Source organism: Papaver somniferum, chromosome 4 (genome assembly GCF_003573695.1).
Source record: "Papaver somniferum cultivar HN1 chromosome 4, ASM357369v1, whole genome shotgun sequence".
NCBI lineage: Eukaryota > Viridiplantae > Streptophyta > Magnoliopsida > Ranunculales > Papaveraceae > Papaver > Papaver somniferum.
The window spans coordinates 4,778,991-4,799,292 of record NC_039361.1 but is presented as its reverse complement, the minus strand read 5'-3'; the positions used below and the strand labels follow the sequence as shown (position 1 = coordinate 4,799,292).

The 20,302-nt window shown below is 38.6% G+C and overlaps 2 protein-coding genes and 1 non-coding gene across 15 annotated transcripts; 2 read left to right on the top strand and 1 right to left on the bottom strand.

The window, feature by feature from the left end:
• TRNAN-GUU lies at positions 1–74 on the top strand. The gene has a single exon. It is a non-coding gene; the product is annotated as a tRNA-Asn (tRNA).
• Positions 75–1,012: 938 nt separating this feature from the next.
• LOC113271847 (F-box/kelch-repeat protein At3g06240-like) lies at positions 1,013–2,077 on the top strand. The gene has a single exon (XM_026521771.1). The coding sequence runs from the start codon at positions 1,013–1,015 to the stop codon at positions 2,075–2,077; it is 1,065 nt and encodes a 354-aa protein (XP_026377556.1).
• An 11,023-nt stretch (positions 2,078–13,100) lies between these two features.
• On the bottom strand, positions 13,101–19,421 carry LOC113274627. Of its 13 annotated transcripts, none has more exons than XR_003323117.1 (7): positions 19,396–19,421; positions 16,428–16,470; positions 16,097–16,150; positions 15,502–15,576; positions 14,424–14,489; positions 14,242–14,324; positions 13,101–13,442 (listed from the first exon to the last, which is right to left on the bottom strand). XR_003323117.1 is itself a non-coding variant. In XM_026524020.1 (5 exons), exons 1-5 carry the CDS (start codon positions 16,717–16,719, stop codon positions 13,350–13,352), a joined length of 426 nt encoding a protein of 141 aa, XP_026379805.1. In that variant the 5' UTR covers positions 16,720–16,726; the 3' UTR covers positions 13,101–13,349. The 13 variants fall into 13 exon arrangements, 3 of the variants coding, with proteins under 3 accessions (XP_026379805.1, XP_026379806.1, XP_026379807.1); XR_003323120.1 differs by having other exon boundaries at positions 16,453–16,470; positions 19,396–19,410; XR_003323122.1 differs by having other exon boundaries at positions 15,502–15,570; positions 19,396–19,408.
• Between the last annotated feature and the right edge of the window lie 881 nt (positions 19,422–20,302).

Here is a 20,302-nt window from a genome sequence, read left to right as displayed (position 1 = left end):
GCTGGAATAGCTCAGCTGGTTAGAGCGTGTGGCTGTTAACCACAAGGTCACAGGTTCAATCCCTGTTTCTAGCGTTTTTTTTTTTATTTGTATTCTTTTTTTTTTTGGTTTTCCTTTTTGAAAATGCTACTCCAAACCCCTTCAGCAATATTTACACATTGGCGCAACTTAACTAACTTCTGGTGGCATATTTGCAGAGAATGCCAATCTTTAGTTTAAACAAGAGGACCTTAGCTACGCAATTGGATTCAATCCCTGTTTCTAGCGTTTTTTTTTAATTATTTGTATTTTTTTTTTTGGTTTTCTTTTTTGAAAATGCTACTCCAAACCCCTTCAGCAATATTTACACATTGGTGCAACTTAACCAACTTCTGGTGGCATATTTGCAGAGAATGCCAATCTTTAGTTTAAACAAGAGGACCTTAGCTACGCAATTGGATTCAGCTTTAAAAGGCACGACAAAGATATGCGCCGTGGCGTTTGGATCTGTATGATCTAACAATTTAATACCGGCTACTCCGCGTTTCAAAAATTCTTGCGCGGCTAGATAATCTTTGTGATTTTTTTCCAAATCTATCCAAGACTCGTAAATACATACGATGATTCATGCATACTGTATTTTGGTTGTTTTACCATAAATGACTTGCCATACAGAATGATTCTTGGAACCTTATATAAGGCCATTACACAGAAGATGGAATCCACAGCCTCATTGCATCTTCACATTGAAAAACTTCTCAGAAACCTTCTTACTTCATATTACAGTTTGCAACAAGTAGAAATCTAAAAACAAGAGATGTCAAGTCTTCCAACGGAGGTGGATCAAGAAATCTTTGTTAGATTACCCGTGAAATCTATCTTTCGATTCAAGTGCGTATGCAAACCTTGGTGCCATCTTTTCTCTTCTCCTCGTTTTATTAAAACGTACCGTGCCCATACTATTAAGAAAAACGACACTTTCCTTATGGTGCATTACAAGTACGGTAGTAATAAACGTAGAGCAATATACTCAATGGATTACAATTCGTTATCTTCAAAGTTATCATCTGCAGCAGGTTATCTTGTTGATGAGGCTGCAGAGATGGATTTCCCGAAGCTAGCTTCAGATTCTCTAACTCTTTTGGGTTCCTGTGATGGTCTGGTTTGCTTATCAGACTATGACAAATCCAGCAGTTATGGTGCGGATGACATTTGCATTTGGAATCCATCAACCAAGGAATACAAGAACATACCTACCCCGCCAAATTCTGAACACAGTAATATGGATCAGGGCTTGTACGGGTTCGGTTATGATGACAAGATTGCTGATTTCAAATTGGTAAGGGTTGCTGAAATTCCTAAACCTGTTGGTAGTTCTGATGGTTGTGAGGATGGGTCTGTAATGCAGATATTAACCTCAATTTCAGATACTAGTTCTGAAGTTAAGGCTTCTTGGGTCAGTTCACATTCAGTAGTTCAGATCTACACATTAGGGTCAAATTCGTGGAGAACTTGTCAGTGTCAAGACATGCCTTACTACTTTCCTGATGGAATAAAGCCTGGGGTGCTTGTTAATGGAGCTCTCCATTGGTATGCTGTTGATAAGCGTGAGTACTACGAAGCTATAATATCTTTTGATATGACTAACGAGATATTCAAGGAGGTTGCAAGAATTACAGGATCCATGCTACATCCTGTAGTTTGTGATTATAGTATTGACTACAATAATGTGAGTGTGTTAGGAGGGTGCCTTTGCATACTTCATAAAACTTATGGCGTTAAAGTCGACGTGTGGGTGATGCAGGAATATGGAGTAAAGGAATCATGGACGAAAAAGTTCACAATTACGCAGAAGTCTATTACTGAAACCGGTCGTTTGAAAATAGTATGTGAGTTTCAGAACAATGAAATTATTTTCGATACTGATACTTGTTTAGTTTATTATGATCCAAATAACAATATTGATAAGAGATTGAGGATCCATGGTGCCAGCATGTATCAAGGAGTGGAGCAATATGTGACCAGCATAGTCACACTAGGTTCTGGTACTTATGTGGAGAAGCCAAAGACAAGAAAAAGGAAATCAAGTGAAATATGAAGAAGATCGGCCTCATAGAGAGTCTTGGATGATTTATGATTCTTGTTATTTCTATGTGTTTGCTTTGAGTTTGATAACCTTGTCGAATTCATATTCGTTTCAAGTAATAATGGGATTTAGATTTGTGTTTTAATCTTTCTGTAGGCTTTCCAAGTAATATTTTTTTGTGTTGTTGCTTATTTCTGAAGGAACCTGTCAACCTGAAGAACCTTTCATGGAGATATAAGGTAAACTTTTATACATGTTTCAACTGGAATATGGAGTGTTCGTAATCCAAAGGACAAACTTTACACCGGCATATATGAAAAGGTGAAAAAGTAGTTGCAATTTACTACAGGATGGAGTGCTAATTCACGTTAAGTGCCACTGCAAGCTATAGCAAATAGCAACCTTTTTTTTTTAAGAAAACTTAGGCGGAGCCTAAGGATTTGGATTGCTAATAATGCAAGTGTGGTCATTGTTTAGACAAACATTAGACCCACTGCTAAGATTCTTACAAGTTATAGCCAAATTCAAAGCTTGGAGATTTTGGGTTCTATGTAACAGTTTAAGACCCAATAAAACAAAAGTTACAGGTTTGATATGTAATAGGGATTCTTCATTCGATGTATGTTTTTCCTTGTGGTAGTTTCTACTGAATCTTCTTTTGATTGCTTGGATGTAGAGAGTGTTGAAGTGCTCCAGGATTTCACTTGTTTCAGCATGTATTTCTATGTTCATGCGCTGCTTTTCCTCTTCCCAGTGAAAGGCTAAGTCTAGGGCTGCACATGGGACGGGACGGTACGGGTTTTTGCCTAACTCAGTACCTGTACCTCCCTATGGTCGGTACCTTACCTGTGTACTTGTACCTGTACCCGTGAAGTATGGGACGGGACGGGACCTGTACCTGTTTAACTCGGTACGGGACGGGACGGGACCGGTTTTTACCTATAACGTATGTAAAAAAAAAAAAAAATCTTGAAAGTTCTAAGTTTAACAACTTCCAACTATTAGGACCTGAATTCATACTTTAAAAACACTACAATAACAACACCAATACATCCATTGTAAACAATTTGTTTCATTTGTGTCAGCTTCAGCAATTTGTTTCAGATCAACACGACTTAACATGCAACCATTCCCATTTTACGCACTCAACAACACCATCAGCCTCCTTCCATATCAACCTTACCAGCTTCATGGCTCTATCTGTTGCGGCTCAATACTACCTGCAAGTCAGGTTCAATACTAGAATTAATTGCAGCTGCATAATTCCACCAGAACCCTGCAAACCTATATATTCATCTAGTCACAATTCATTTTTTTTTCAACTATCCAGCCTTGACAGCAAATCAATCTCAAACTGATGACCAACTCATTGTTCTCATAATCATGACCCTAACTGCAATGTCATTGGCTCCATCTCCTGAACCTGCACTTTCAGCTTCACACTCAAACCACAAAATCCATTGATTCTTAATCTTCTTCTCAAACCCTCAGCAACGACAACACAGATATCGCTCTAGATTTGCAACCGCCACCAATAGACCAATATCTCCATTCACCTGCCATATCACTCCCCTGCACTTGATCTAACACCACAAGCTGAACCCTTGATTTCAACATGAGAGATCCCCTTTTCTTCATTTCTGTCACAGTGAAACCAATCACACTCATGTTATTGAAAAAATTAGAAAACCCATCACTCAAAATAACAAACAAAATCAAACATAAATTGATTCAGCTCAGATGCATCAAAACCCTAAAATCAAAAATTAGATTCATCAACAGAACAAATCAGGACATGTGTCATGCATCAATAAATTCAATATTAATCTTTACCTGTTGTTGTTTGTTATTGACCAAACAATCATCCCATATGAATTTATGAACCCTGAACGATCAGTAATCTAAAGAAATATACAAAATTAAATAGAAATTGACAAAAACTAATTAGTTTTCAAAAACCCTAACTATTATTAGGATTAAAAATATCAAATCCTGAGAAGGCCACCTTTAGGGTTTATCTGGTGACGACGACTAGAAGATGGTGGCTGAGAAGTTGGTGGTAAATCTGGTGATAACGATTAGAATATGGTGGACGATGGTGGACGTATACGTATTTCTCTTCTTTGAGTGGAGAGGAGCCTGAAAGAGGGAAGAAGAAGAAGAAGGAAATGAGGAGAATGGGGGAGAGAATACGATGGATAGGGTATAGCCCCTACTATCAACGGCTGGAATTAATCCCTAATATCAACGGATAAAGATTCCCGGTACTACGGGACGGGACGGGAATAGCCTAGGACCGTTACTTGTACCTACTCTAGGCCCGGTACCAGTTTTTGTTACTTGTACCTGTCCCATATGACAACGGTTCCGGGACGGTACCGGTACGGTACCTTCGGTTCCGGTACGGTTCCATGGGATGGGACGGTTCCTGTGCAGCCCTAGCTAAGTCTGCTCCTCATGTGGCTCCTTCTGCTCCCCACTGTCCTATGTGTCCTCTGCTATCAACATAGTTTCCTGCAAAATCAGTAATAGTTAGTGCAGAGAAAAACTGATAAGTGTTGGGATCCTGAATAGTACGGATTTTGATTAAGAAACCAAAGCTCTGCTTGTGTTGTTGGATCCCAACAATAGTTCCAGGAGTAGCTATATGGGATTCATTCGCAATGATATGCCCCTGAGTATTCAAGGCATGGCAATGTAACTTGTGAATTCTGTTATGATCACAGAGATGTTGTTGAATGCTGAGAGTAGTATTCTTAACATTAGGAGAGATGTTTTGGAAAACTAGATCACATCTAGCCTTCCAAATGAACCAACAAGTGGTAGCATAGATGCAGACATTATGACTGATGTTCGCATTGTGAAACCAGTCCATGAAAACAGTATGGTGATCAAATAAGCCATGATTTCCACCTAACATTTGCTGCCAGACTTCAGTGGCGGCAGGGCAGTTGAGGAACATGTGTGTCATAGATTCCTCCCCACAGTTGCATAATTTGCATATGGGATCAATATAGTGGAGAATGCTTGCAGTTTTGACATTAGTTGGCAGAATTTCATGAGCACATTTCCAGAGAAAAATTTTGACAGTTGGTGCCACTTCCAAGTTCCATATAGCTCTCCAGTCTCTTGTTGTTTGATCATTTCTATAGAGATTCTCTATTTTGGCTTTGTATAAAGATTTAACAGAGAATTTTCCTGTGTTGTTGAGTTTCCAGTGAATATTGTCTTCTTCTCTGGGGTGAATATCAAGATTAATTATGACTTGAGAAGTGTCAGAGCTAAAGATTTGCTGAATGAGCTGAATATTCCATTTCCTTTGATTTTTCATTAGGTGAGCTAGCAGTTGGATATCATTGGAGCAATTAGCAGGTTTGATGAGTTTTTCAGTTGAAGTGGGTATCCAAAAGTCCTCCCAAATTTTTATTGTGTTGCCATTTCCTATTCTCCATTCACAGTGTTGCTGAATGTTCTGAACACCCTCTAAAACCCCTTTCCATATCCAGGAGTCTCCATCTTTAGCTTTGGTGTTCATGCTGAGAACATTTCCTCCCAATAAATATTTGGCATCCATCAGTTGGTACCAGAGAGAATCCTTGTCCTGCTCTAATCTCCATCCTATTTTTGTTATCATGGCACTGTTGAAAAGCTCCATATTCATAAAACCTAATCCACCAAGCTCCTTAGATTTGCAAATGGTTGTCCAGGATTTTGGGTAGTAGCCTGTGGGGTTTTCCAGGTTCTTTCCCCAGAAGAAATCTCTTTGGAGTTTGTTCATATCTTGACAGGTTTGCTTTGGGATTCTGAAACAATTCATTTGATAGATGCTCGTTGTAGAGGTGACAGATTTTATTATAACTTCTCTTCCAGCTGGGTTCAGTGGGGAATTCTTCCATCTAGACAGGTTTCTCTTCATCTTATCCACTCCTGGTTTGAAAGATTGGATCTTGCTTTTATGGGTAAATAAAGGAGAGCCTAGATACTTGTCATTTGTAGGTAGAATTTGAACTCCAAGCAGCTTGCAGATAATAGGCATAAGAGCTGGATCAGTGTCCTTGCTGAAGAAGACTCCTGATTTGCTGAAGTTGATGAGTTGGCCAGAAGTATATCCAAAAATGTTGAGGATATCCTTGAGATTTTGTGCTTCAATAGTGTTTTCCTTACAGAAAACCATACAATCATCAGCAAAGAGGAGATGATTTATGGATGGGGCATTTCTACAAATTTTTACTCCAGAGATGAGACTCAACTCTTCAGCATGAGATAAGGTTCTGGATAGAGCCTCCATGCAGAAAAGAAACAGGTAAGGAGACAGGGGGTCTCCTTGCCTGAGTCCTCTAGTAGGGTTGAAGAATTTGTCAGGGGAGCCATTTAGAAGGACAGCAATAGAGGTAGTGGATATGCATTGCATAATCTTGTTGCTCCATTCAAAGTTGAATCCAATTTTGACCATAATTGTATGCAGAAACTTCCAGTCCACTCTGTCAAAGGATTTAGCCATATCAATCTTGATCCTCATACTTCCTTTGGTGCCTTTAAGACCTCTTTTGGTTCTCATGTGGTGAATAATTTCATGGGCAATGGCTATATTATCAGTTATTTGTCTTCCTGGTATGAATGTAGATTGGTAGGGAGATATGATTTTGTTGAGGTATGATTTCATTCTTTGGGCTAGCAGTTTGGATATGATTTTGTAAGTGGTGTTAAAAAGGATAATGGGTCTGAAATGGCTGGGACTAGTAGGGTTATCAATTTTGGGTATCAAGGATATAAAGGTTGAGTTCATTTCTTTGAGAAGGTATCCTGACTTGAAGAAATGTTGGACCATTTTAACTAGGTCCTCTCCTATAATGTCCCAATTCGCTTGGAAGAAGTTAGGTGGGAAGCCATCTGGTCCTTGAGCTTTATCTTTGGCATGCTGAAGAGAATAACTTTTACCTCACTATCTTCAGGATTTCTATTGAGATTTTTGTTATCTTCAGTGGTTATGACTGTAGGAATGAGGTTAAGGATTTCAGTATTCATAGAAGGGGATTCTGAAGTAGCCATTTTTGAGAAGTGGTTGGTGAAGCATTGCTTTATGTCTTGGTATTTTTCAATCCAGTTTCCAGAACTATCTTGGATGGTATCTATCTTGTTCCTCCTTAATCTTCTTTTTGTAGTTTTGTGGAAATAACTTGTATTCTTATCTCCCAATTTGATATATTGGTCTCTGCTTTTGATTTTCCAAAAATTTTCTTCAATGTCTTGCCATTCTCTGAGAACTTTCATTGCAGTTTGTAAGGCCTTACTTATGTCCTGATTGAAGTAGTTTTCTTGTAGCCAATGTAGATGTTGCTTACATTCTTCAATGTTTGTCTTTATGTTGCCATAAACTTCTTTGTTCCAGATTTTGAGTTTCAGCTTGACCTCTTTGAGTTTTCTAGCGATTAGAAAAGCGCTAGAACCAGATAAGTTCTTCTGCCAACATTCAAAAATGATATCCTTACAATCCTTATGGTCTAGCCAAGGACCAAAAAACTTGAAAGGGATTTTACTAGTATTCCAGTGCGGATTAGTGTTAAGTAAAATGGGATGGTGATCAGAGCCAATAGCTAACAGATTAGTGATAGTAGAGTTTGGATATAGGAGGAGCCAGGACTCAGTGGCTAATCCTCTATCCAATCTCTGCTCAGTGAGAGCAGGCCCACTTCTCTTATTTTTCCGAGTGAAAGGGCAGCCAGTGCTGCCTAAATCATTTAGATCCAGATCAATAATCTTGTTGCTAAAAATGTTAGCTTCAGCATTGTCCAGTAGTTGGGTACTGTATTTTTCAAAATGATGTAAAATAAAGTTGAAATCACCAATAACCAACCAAGGGAGGGAGTTCTTGGAAGAAGTATACTCCAAAACTTTCCAGGAATTTAGTTTACACTGAGTATTATTAGAATTACCATAATAACTAGTGAAGAGCCAGGGAGGGCCACTAGTAGGCTGTATTTTAGCATTGATATGGTTAAAATAACAGTCTAGAATCTCAACATCAAGATTGTTCTTCCATATCATTACTAATCCACCAGCTGTACCACTAGCCCCACCAGGATTAACATGCCAAAATTTTTGGATATTAAGTTGTTTCATAGAATTTAAAAGTTTACCATGTTTCTGTTTGGTTTCAGATATGAAACAGATATCAGGATTAAATTTGGTCAGCATATCATTAAGATAATTCTTAGTATATTTTTTCCCTAAACCTTGGCAGTTCCAGGCTATAGAAGTAAAGAATTGCCAAAAATAGGATACAGGGGGGTATTTAGAGGTTGGTCTCCTAGCTATAGGATCATAGTAGCTTATGATGTAACAGTATGATGAAATAAAATGTTGGTTGCAGTTTAATCCAAGATAGAAGATTGAGAAGGAAATTACCTCAGGGGTTGGTGTTGATGAGCCAGAAGCACCATTAGTCATAAGGGGAAAGCTTGAAGCCAGAGGTTCAGCATAGTTTTCTGGGAATTCTTTGAGTCTTTTGTTGTTGTCAGTTTCATTGGTTTCCATAGTCTCTGCACCCTGAGTTGATTGTTTCCTTTTTGGCATGACTTTCTGCTTGTCCAAATCCTTAATACTGTCATTATCAGAGGGAGAATCTTCTTCAATGAAGACGTGAATTGTCTTTCTAGCTTTCCAGGCCTTCTTTTTGAACTGGACAGTTTCAGCATCCATTCTTTCCTTGATTTGAGCAAGAGTTATGGTGGTATGGGAATGGATGATTGGAAAGATACCAGTGGTGTCCATAGATTGGTTGGTATTAGTGTTTGAAGGATTTTTAGCTTTAGCTGCTTCCTTGATCTTTGTTTTAGCTTGGTGATTCCTGTAGTTGGTGGAGATTTTCCTTGAGAGCTCAAGTTTTCTGTGCCTTATTTGGATGGCAATGACATCCGGATGTGGGGAGTTGGGATCAGCTCTAGCAGAGGCTCCAAAAGTGAGGTGTTATGAAGATGAGGGGGCAAATTTAGCAATTGTTTTTTCCAATTCTTTCTGTTTTGCATTCCTCATCTTGATTCAAAGACTTGAGCAGCATCAGCATCAGAGTATCCTCTATGAATGATATTTCTTCCTTCTTGAACGGATTTTTGGCAGGCATTTTGGGGTGGTGGGAGGGATTGAGGTGTTTGCAGGCTTTTGTGATTTGAGTAGTGGGATTTTGAATGTGTGGGTGGGATGGGGCAGGGTGGGGATGGATGATCTAATATTCTACAAACTTTGCAGAATTTGATTCCATTGAGAGCATAAGCAAACTCCAACCAATGAGAGATTGTTGGGGTTTCAAAATCTTCTATACCAAACTTCAAGGGTTTGGTAACATCAATGGTAAGTTTAACTTCTAAATTTTTTCCAAATCTGTCTCTTCCATAAGGTTTCTTGGCAGTTTGAAAAACTCCAACAGGTTGTAGAATATTTTTGATATCTGGTATGATGTGAGATGGGATTCTTTTGATGAGCAGCCAAACCATTACCTTAGTAAATTGTTCTTCATGAATTAAGTCTGGGCCTCCAAGGGGGATACCAACAAGAACCATAAGTTTGTCAAAAACTCCTCTGGTTCCTCCATTCCTCAGTGTTGAGTAATCATCTTCATGAGTGAGTCTGAGGATGAAAAAATTCCTTCTTCTATTCCAAATATCAAGTTCAACTCTACCATTAAATTCCCAGTTGTTGTTGATGAATGTACTGATTCTGGATGTTTCATAACAGATATTGTTGCAGAGTTTTCCAATGAAACACCATTTCCAATCTAAAGGTTGCTTGGCTCTAATATTGTCAGGATTTAAGAAAACCTTAGGATAAAGATCTACTTCAGGCATATTAAGGGTTTTGTTCATCTGATCAACAAGAATTTCAATGGTTGGGTTGGAGGGATTTGATGAGGAAGCCATTTGTGGGTAGTAAACGAATAAAAACCAGTAGGTATATTTACTAAAGTGTATTCTAACAAGGCAGGACCAGCTATGGTAGTGTGGGGCATCCACCCAAGCTTTAATTTGAAAATGATTCTTGCAAATGTCAATAATGTTGGTCGTTGGAACATAGTTGTGTGTTGTACTCAAGTTAGTCCAAACTGGTTTTGATAAGCACTGATCTGTTGGTGTGGACATCACTTTGTAGTTCAGTTGGTGATAGTTGTTGCTGGCTCTCGTGACTAATGGGTTCTGGCTCATGTACCTGCATACAAGGACAATAAAAATGTTATTTAAAGTGTTTAGAGTCTTGCCTTGTCCTTCCCATTGGGGGTAGTAGATGGTAATTGTGTAGTCTTCATAATGACTGAGAACGACATGTCTAGCTGAATTTTGAAATGGTGACGCAAGTTGGATTTGTTCTTTGTCTTTGCTGAAGAGGTTGTCTTTGAATTGGTCCTTGGTATTGCAGTTGAAATGGTCCTTGTACTTGCGGCTGGAAGGATTTGAGTGGTTAAAGGTGTCTGAGTCATTTTGGAACTCATGTATCTGAGTGGTTAAAAATGTCTGAGTCATATCGAAAGTTTGAGGTAGTTTTTGTATCTGGGCTTGTCGGGTGGGAATGTTGCAGATCCAATTACTCAAAATCTGGCCCTTTGACGTGGAAGGAGAATTCTTTCCAGGTGTCTGTTGCCGCTTTGCATGAGCCAATGGTGGGTCTTTGCTTGTAGTAGGCCAAATAATAATGCCAGTAGGCTTGATCATGCGCCTCAAGTTGCAAGACCGGAAGTTACTGCTGCAAGTCTGGTAACTCCCGAGGATTTTTGACGGTTGTGATTGAGAGGCTGTTGCTCTTCTTAAATTGATTAAAACCGCTGAGATGATAATTTCAATCAGTTTCTTGATCAGTTTCTGCTGAAAGAAAAAGAGTGTTCCTGTGTAATCCTTTTGTTGAACAGCATTTCTAGAGTAATCTCCTCGTTTAAACCTCCAGGCAAAGAGAAGATGGATGCAAATATGCAACTCCTGAGAGATGAGCATGAGAAGCAGAGAGTTGCCGAAGTCGAGCCTCAGATAGGGCAGACTGTTGAAATCCCTCAGATAAAGCAGATAAAATTCTTTGTAAATCAAGCAGTTCTTGGGTGAGGTTTTAACTTCCATGCATTTAATCAATTTGAGTGTTATTTGCATCCTGATAATTGAATTTTGTAGGTTGAAACTGCAAGGATAAGTGAAGGTTTTTCTGGGTATAATATGCATGAATTGCATTATACTTCTGATGCAATGTATGGGAGAGCAGGTTCTGGTAGTAGGGTGTCTGGTTTTAGAGGTGGGAGAGCAGGCAATGGGGAAAGGGTTGTGTATGCAACTGCCAGGCGAGGGAGACCACCGCAACATGTCGAGCAAGGCCGAATTCAGAATGGGGAACTTGTGGGTGCAAAAGATGAGTGGGTTATTTTTGCACTGCACCCCACAAAGGGCCGCCGGGTGATAAAGGAAGACATTGTATTGGTAGATGATGAGCAGATTGTCTGTGGGGGGACTCAGCAGGGCTTCTTTTCTGCTCAAATACCAGATCCTGCCAAGGATCAGATTCGGATCAAAGCTACAATGCCACCTGAACCAGGTCAGATCACATTTCCCAATTTGTTCATTCTTGCTCCCACTCTCATGAAGATGGCTCAGGATGTGGCCGAGGTGTCTCAGACTGGTGCAGGATAAGTCACACATCCACTTGAAGTTCCTCGAGATGAGCATGTAACTCCTGGAGTTGATTCTAGGATTGTGGGTCAAATCTACAGATCTGCAAAGGCTAGTGCTATGCGAGGTGAGGAGCCCCAGCTTCCTGAGTTGCCGGCTGATGACACTTTGCCTCCTGAAGTAGATGCATGGGCTGTAGAGAGGGTGTATAAGGCAGTGATGGCCAGGGCTGTGAGAGATGTTGCACTTGAGTCTGAGGGCCAAAAGCAGACAAAATTGGTTAGGATTTGGCAAGCTGCACATGCTGAATTTAGTAGTACCAGACATTCTGAAATCTGTTCTTTTAGTTTGATACCGGAAAAAAATGATGCTACCATGTTTATGGAAATGTTTTATGCATACTTTGGAAATTTGTAGTACTATGTTTAAGTTTTTATTTCTATTTAAAGAAAAGGTAGTGCAATGTAGCTGATTCCTAGTTAAAAGCATGCTAATAAAGAAGCAATAATCCCAATAGAAAGGATCATGAATGCTAACAAGGTTCAAGCAATAGTCAGGTTTAAGGGACTTGGTAGTACTAGCAGGCAATAGAGAGCATATGCTATTGGAAAATAGTAGATAGATCAAATTAGGAGTAGAGGGTAGAGAAACAAACACTAAGAGAGTCAAGTACTCACCTCCAGAAGGTTTAACCAAACTAGCCAAGATAGTACACTGATACATACCAAGGGAAGGAGGTGTAGAAATCCAGCTGATTTCCCAAGGAGCTTTGCAACTAGAGAACCTCAGACTAACTGGTTGAGATTTCTGTCTCAAAAAAATTCCTTCCATTGCTAGAATAAAAATCTGGCTTTGAGAGCTTGAACAGGATAATTTAAATCTAGGCAATGGGAGTTTAGTGGCAAGTTGTTTTTGATAGGAATGTTCCAGTAAGACTGAAAGATGCTGAGATAGGCTAAATTGGGTATGTGTTTTTGTAAAATAACCCAGAAGAGCTTTTGTGTCGTAATAATCGTGAGATATGCCAGAATAGCCTTTGATGGTTTGGGCATTCATTCCTGTGTGATTCTTCAGATTGTAAGTTATGAATTCAGTGATTTGTGTGTTGTAAGTGATTTTTGAGCTTTTTATGATTTGGGTGGTATTTGTGATTTGTGTTGTGTAATTGATGCAATTGCAGTTGCAAATGTAAGGCTTGTGAGTAGTGTTCATGGATTGAGCTTGAGATTAGTTGAGAAGCATCAAAAGCAGAGATAGATTGGAGAATTCCGACAAAGAAATAGGGATCGGCGGCTAGAGAGAGCCGTTGGGAGAATGGGACAGAAAAGAAACGGTAGAAAGTAGCCGTTACCGAGAGGGAAGAAAGCTCAGGTGAAGGGGAGAGAGAGGAGAGAGGGGAGAGCCATTTTTTTTTTTAAGACTATGTTTAGCAACCAAATACATGTAAAATTACTGAAGCACCTACGGAAACACATAAAAGAACGGAAGACCTTTGGAACAATCCTTGCAGATGTAGAATCTAGAACACACAAAATACATGGCTTAGCTCACGGAGCTGGTCTTTTTTCTTTTTCTTCTTTTCCCGGGAAAAATCTTGTGCTTTACAGACAGACAGTAGGAGTATTATTGTAGCTTAGCCAGATCTGATTTCACTTTCTCCTCTGCTTAAGGATGTAGAAGCTAGAACAACCAGCGCATGGCCTAGCTCCCAGCAGTTGTCTTTTTTCTCCTTCGTGTTTTCCCTGGCAGTAGGAGTAGCTTTAAAAGTTAAATCCAGATTCTTGTGGCCGAACTAGTTCTGATTTCACTTTCTCCTCTAGCACCACCATTATTATTTAACAGCTCACAAAGTTCCAGCATAATTTATCAACTTGTACTACAATAAGCAAGCAATAGAAAGTATATGACTGAATCTAGTGGTCATTCAACTTCAAGATTCAACTTCAAAAACAGTGGCGTATTCCTTAATTTGTTTCAACTTCTGGTTCAAGGGGAAGCCTGAATCAGAGAAGAAGCATGGGATGATTAGCGAAAGGTTTTTGCTGTTTCGCTAAACAATTTAACACAAAACAATCTCGGCCATTGATATTTTAGTGGGTAGAGATCAATGGGCAGGAATTGTTGGCGCTAAATGGTTTAGCGCTTGGAATTCTTCTAACCACTAGACACAGTTTCCAATTCAAGCTGATGTGGGGATGGGTAAGTTGAATCTTGAATTGGATGACCACTAGACTCAGCGTAAGAACAGGTTCCTTTGTCGATTTCCCAATTAAGTTGAATCTTGAATTGGATGACCACTAAATGTTATCCACTCCTGAGTTAAGGTAGTTTTTCTCTATTTGCAGATGGCCAAGGAATTCTTGCATGACTAAAAACTAAACTTTTGGCAATGAGTTTTAGATATTAAGGAAGTATTCCCGGCTGTGTAAGTTCATTCTAGGAAACCCCAAAAATCTCTCTAGAAGATTATGACATTGTTAATGACAAAAAGTTTTTCTTTGCTGATAAATCAAACACGCGGAATAGGATTGAGTTCATTACCTTTATGTAGTGCAGACAGATATGTATTACACCAACTTCGGAGGTAATTCCAGCTGGATACAATACCAGAAAAGGTCCTACACCTGCATTAGCATCAGTCTAGTTAATGAAATGACGAAATAATTGGTAGAAGAAAAGAAGAAGGATCCTTCTCATGTTCAGAGTTGAAGAAATTACTATACCTGAGCCACAACCATGAAGGTTAAACCCAAGTGCTTCTTTTGTACCAAATAAAGAGTATTGGTAATCTACACTCAACATTATACAGTAGAAAATTAGAATGACTTGAAAGAAAAAGCACAAGTAAACTAACTGAATGAAACCATAAAAATTCTTCTTGCAAAACTAACCAAGTACCGCGGTGATATACCAGTTTACAACCAAAGGACTAAACCAATATTTTTCACACCAAAATAACCAAAACCAGAACTAATCATATGTTCAGATTTAGTTATTACACTAGCCTCTAGAATTCTTGGTGATGTTGTTAAGCCACACGAGATGTCTTAGACAGCACCCATTGAAGAAGTCGAGAATGAGTTGGGATTTTTCTTTCCCTTGGGTTGACATTGCGAAGTTTACATTGGTGTTGTAATTTCAAAAACTCCAATTTCTAGAATTTAAACAAAAATGAATTTCTGGATCTCGAAAAACAAAATCCATAAAGTTAGAGAGAAGCTTAAGTTTCGATGTTGAGCAAGAGCTGTCCAGGCAATCATTCTTCCATTATCCCCTATCCTGTAAGATAATTACTGAAGCACCTCAGGAAACACGTAAAAGAACTGAAACCTTTTGGATTAATCCCTACAGATGCAGAAGCTAGAACAGACAGAGCACGGCTTAGCTCACAGAAGCTTGGATCAGAAATTGTTTGGCTAAATCACTTTGCGCTTGGAATTCTTTTTAACCACTAGATATGGTCTCCAATTCAAGATGACATGGAGTAAACCAGCTAATAACCAAAGGACTAAACCAACATTTTTCGGACCTAAATAACTTTACAACCTTAACCCATTACCAAAATGAACATTTGAACTAATGCTAGCCTCTAGAATCCTCGATGATGTTGTTAAGCCACACAGGAAGTCAAGACTGTGTTGGGATTTTTCTTTCCCTTGGGTTCATATTGTCAAGTTTACATTGGTGTTGTTTTTTCAAAAACTCCAGTTTCCAGAATTTGAACAAAAACCCGTTGATTAAAAATGAAAGAAATTTCTGGATCTCATAAAACAAAACCCATAAAGTTAGACAGAAGCTTACATTTCAATTTTGAGCAAGATCTGTCCAGGCAATCATTCTTCCATCAGCCCCTATACCGATGCTCAACAACTGCTTCTGATATTAAGGAAGAAATGTTAATAGAGAGGGATCTCATATTTACAATGAGACAGACGTTGGTTAGAACATGTTAGTGGGAACCTAGGAACAGATGAAAAGGCATTATTATTATGAGTTGTAATGACGAGATGCTGCAGACTCGGTTTGATTGCGAAAATGACTCATTGGGGTACTCACCTATATCTGACTTGTTATTATGAGTCTTGACAGACTGCAGTCCAATTTTAAAGAATGCACATTCCCGTTTCTACATGGACACATTACCTTACTTTGATTTTTGAGCTAAATGCAGGGTAACCAGGAAATGATGGGACCAATACACCCAGGTTCGCTATTAGTTGAGAGACAAATTTATCTAGCTAAATGCAGGATAGCTAAGGGTCAAAAAGACACCACCAGCACGAAGGAGAAATCTATTGAGATAAATATGCGCTACTAAGGAATGAAAAGTTGAATCTGCAGCTCATTCAAATCCTAATAACCGAATTAGCTCAAAGAAAAATAGAAAATTTCTCACCTCCCTTGCAATCTCAATGGCATGAGACGAAGTTGAGGTCAAACGTTCACAAATCTGCTCAAACAAGTAGAAATTAACAGGCAGCAGGTTCCATCACCAACTATGTAAAATCTAAGATAATTCTTCTCCATCAACCACCAATTTCACACTAATCATACTAGTGAAACGAAATTCATCCTGATTAAAACCCATATCTTCAATTTCAAAACTTTTTTTTTTTTTTTGATCGGTAATTTCAAAACTAATTTTAAAGCTCAAACCCATCAGTATCACCCAATTCGAAAATTACAACCCATTGATTAAAATTGAAAAGTTAAAATTTAAAACTTACATTTCTATGTTTAGCAATTCCTTACCAGTTCTTCCATTAGCACCTACAATCCAAATTCAATCAATCAGAATAAAAATACAACCTTTATAGGAAATTTTTTATAATAGAGAGACATCAATGTAGAACCTTTAGGATTGACAACGAACACGGGCGAGGCGAGTGGCAGAAACAGTACTGCTGGTGCTTGTTCTCTGAGACATATTTCCATAATCAAAATAAATATCACTGTTATAGTCTTCAGAATGGAGAGACTGATGAGGAAGGAGATGGATTTTTCATCCCATTTTCTCATCAGACTAAAGAGAAACAGAAAGAAAGGAAAGAAATGAGCTTCGTGACAAACAATATGAAGCCTTGACGGTCAATGAAACGTGTGGCCCTCACCCACAAGGTCACATGTTATAATCCCCGGTTTGTATCTTTTTTCACTTTCGTTAGGGCCGGGGATTTTTGGATCAAGGGAGTGGTAAACTCGTACTTGACTCACCTCATACGACCTAGTACGAGTCGGGCAAAACAACCCCTTTACAAGACCCGTTTCAAAACAAAAGATAACCATCGTCTTTTTTTCTTTTTCTTTTGTTATTATTATGTAAAAACTACAGACAGACTCATTTTACAGATTCTTTCCACTGTGAAACCCATGCTCAAAAAAACACAGGCGCGCACCCATTTTCTACGACAAAATATCTCCCAAACTCATAATTTCTGAAATTATGTTTCAGTCTTTTTTCTTCTTCTTCTCTGATTCGTATCTCCCTACTGTTTTCGTCTCAGTTCTTCATTGGAGCTTCAATTCACGGGTAAATCTCAACATCTTCGTATTTGGGGGTTGAAAGGGGATCTGAGCATCATTTTGAGCTTCTGCAGTTGAACTGAAATGGAGACATGAAGGATTGATTGAAGCAGCGATGACGAGAATGGATCTGTGGTGTTTGGGGGTTGAATTTCAAGCCAATTGCTTCAATTCTCTCAACAACAACGATTGAATTTGGGTGTGATTGCTTGTGGATTGATTGCAGGTGGTATAATTTGGGGTCTGTTGATTGAAGAACTGGTGTTGTTCGATGATTTGACTTAGGGTTTCTTCCATTGATTCATGGATATATACGAGAAGTTTAAGCAACAGATTTTGGGGATTTTTGAAGTTAACTGAAACGGGTTTTATAAGGAGTTGTTGGATAAATGAAATGGATCTGTTGGGGTTCAGTGTGGTGCTCGATTGAGAGACAAATTATGAAGGTAATGGTGGTGTTTGCAGGTAAAATTGGTGTTGATTTCCGTCGAGTGTTCTCTGGATATAGACAGAGTTTGGTGGAGTTTTGGTTATGCCAGAAAACCAGCTGAAATAGATGCCACTGTTGTTGTCATCTGGGGTTTTGCTGTGGCCTGAAATTGGAGGTTTGTATTTGAAAAATCAACAGTACCTAGCAGAAACTAAAATGGGATTCTGGGGAATTCTGGTTTTGAACCGAAATTGGGGGTCTTTGGTTAATTGAATCGATTCCGTGGAGATGGGTTCTTACCCATTTTTTTTCTTGATAAAATAATGGTTGTCGACTTGTCGGGCAGAATTGCAGATACAAATGGAGAAGACTCGAGCTTCAAAGCCACTGGTGGTTGTGCTAGACAGATCTTTAGACGTTGTGAACACGGGGAGTTGAAAAAGATGGTGTCTGTCCTTCTCTACTACATTGCTGATGGAGACTGGAGTGAGCAACGAAGAGAGACTTCGGCATTTCTGTGCTTCAGAGACCAAGTCGAAGATGCAATGAAGCTGTAGCGACTCGATGGGTGATTGCAGGCAGCAGTGGTCTACAACAACAGCAACAACACAGATTTGCGGAGGATTTTTAGATGTGGATTAAAACTGGGTTCAATTGAGAAGTGGAGGAATGTGATGATATGAGTGCTACAGCAAAATGTATATGTTGTTAGCTATAGATTGTATGGATGAGTTGTGAAGAAGGTTTAATTGCAGATGATGGTGTAAATACATGAAAGAAGATGATGGTGTAAATACATGATTTTGACCAAGAGCCCCCGAATAACTGAAAGATAATGGTTTGCGTGGGAGTTAATGAAACATGAAAGAAGATGATGATGTGGTTATGACTGCATAACATGTCATTCAGTCGAGAAACTGTCTGCATAACATGTTATGCATTTGTGAAAATGGATGCATAACCTGTTATGCATCTACAAAATTTGTTGCATAACTTGTTATGCAGTCCAGAAAACCTGCGTAACCTGTTATGCAGGTTTAATTGCAGATGATGGTGTAAATACATGAAAGAAGATGATGGTGTAAATACATGATTTTGACCAAGAGCCCCCGAATAACTGAAAGATAATGGTTTGCGTGGGAGTTAATGAAACATGAAAGAAGATGATGATGTGGTTATGACTGCATAACATGTCATTCAGTCGAGAAACTGTCTGCATAACATGTTATGCATTCGTGAAATGGATGCATAACCTGTTATGCATCTACAAAATTTGTTGCATAACTTGTTATGCAGTCCAGAAAACCTGCATAACATGTTATGCGTCCGAAAATATGGCTACATAATGCATTATGCATCGAGAAAATAGATGCATAACCTGATATGCATCCGTAAATATGGATGCATACTGCATTATGCATCAATTTTTTATATGTACGGCTAAAATCAACCAAAACAATGGTTACATAACTTGTTATAGATGCATAACTTTGTTATGCAGATACATAACTTGTTATGCAGTCGAAAATTCGTAATGGCACGGGCATCATCAGTATCACCCAATTCGAAAATACAACCCCTTGATTAAAATTGAAAACTTAAAATTTAAAACTTACATTTCTATGTTTAGCGATTCCTTACCAGTTCTTCCATTAGCACCTACAATCCAAATTCAATCAATCAGAATAAAAATACAACCTTTGTAGGAAATTTTTTATAATAGAGAGACATCAATGTAGAACCTTTAGGATTGACAACGAACACGGGCGAGGCGAGTGGAAGAAACAGTACTGCTGGTGCTTGTTCTCTGAGACATATTTCCATAATCAAAATAAATATCACTGTTATAGTCTTCAGAATGGAGAGACTGATGAGGAAGGAGATGGATTTTTCATCCCATTTTCTCATCAGACTAAAGAGAAACAGACAAAAAGGAAAGAAATGAGCTTCGTGAAAAACAATATGAAGCCTTGACGGTCAATGAAACGTGTGGCCCTCACCCACAAGGTCACACGTTATAATCCCCGGTTTGTATCTTTTTTTCACTTTTGTTAGGTCCGGGGATTTTTGGATCAAAGGAGTGATAAACTCGTACTTGACTCACCTCATACGACCTAGTACGAGTCGGGCAAAACAACCCCTCTACAAGACCCGTTTCAAAACAAAAGATAACCATCGTCTTTTTTTTTTCTTCTTTTGTTATTATTATTAACCGCGAAAAACACTTATAAACCTTAAAATCCAATTTCATCTACGATTGGTGTAATGTCAAACCATCGGGATTTTGAACATCATCACCAGAACTATATCTTCGAAAAAGTCTCAACGACAATGATGGGTGAGTATTTAGATTATGAAGGTTCGGAACAATTTGCAAAGTGAAGAAAATAGAATGAAACATTTGTCGCGGCTGAGATTTGTCTAGGAGGGATAAATCTACGGTCGTGGTTTTTTCAACTAACCATTATAAATACTTTGTTAATTAGTGTCCTATTAATTGCTCATGATGAATGAATAATTAATTTTTCATGATAAATGTTCATTTAATGAATCTAATAAATATTTTTTTTAATAAATAAGTTTATTAAAACTTATATACATATATTGATCGGTAAAAAATTTGGTGCTGGCGAGTTTCGAACTCAGGTA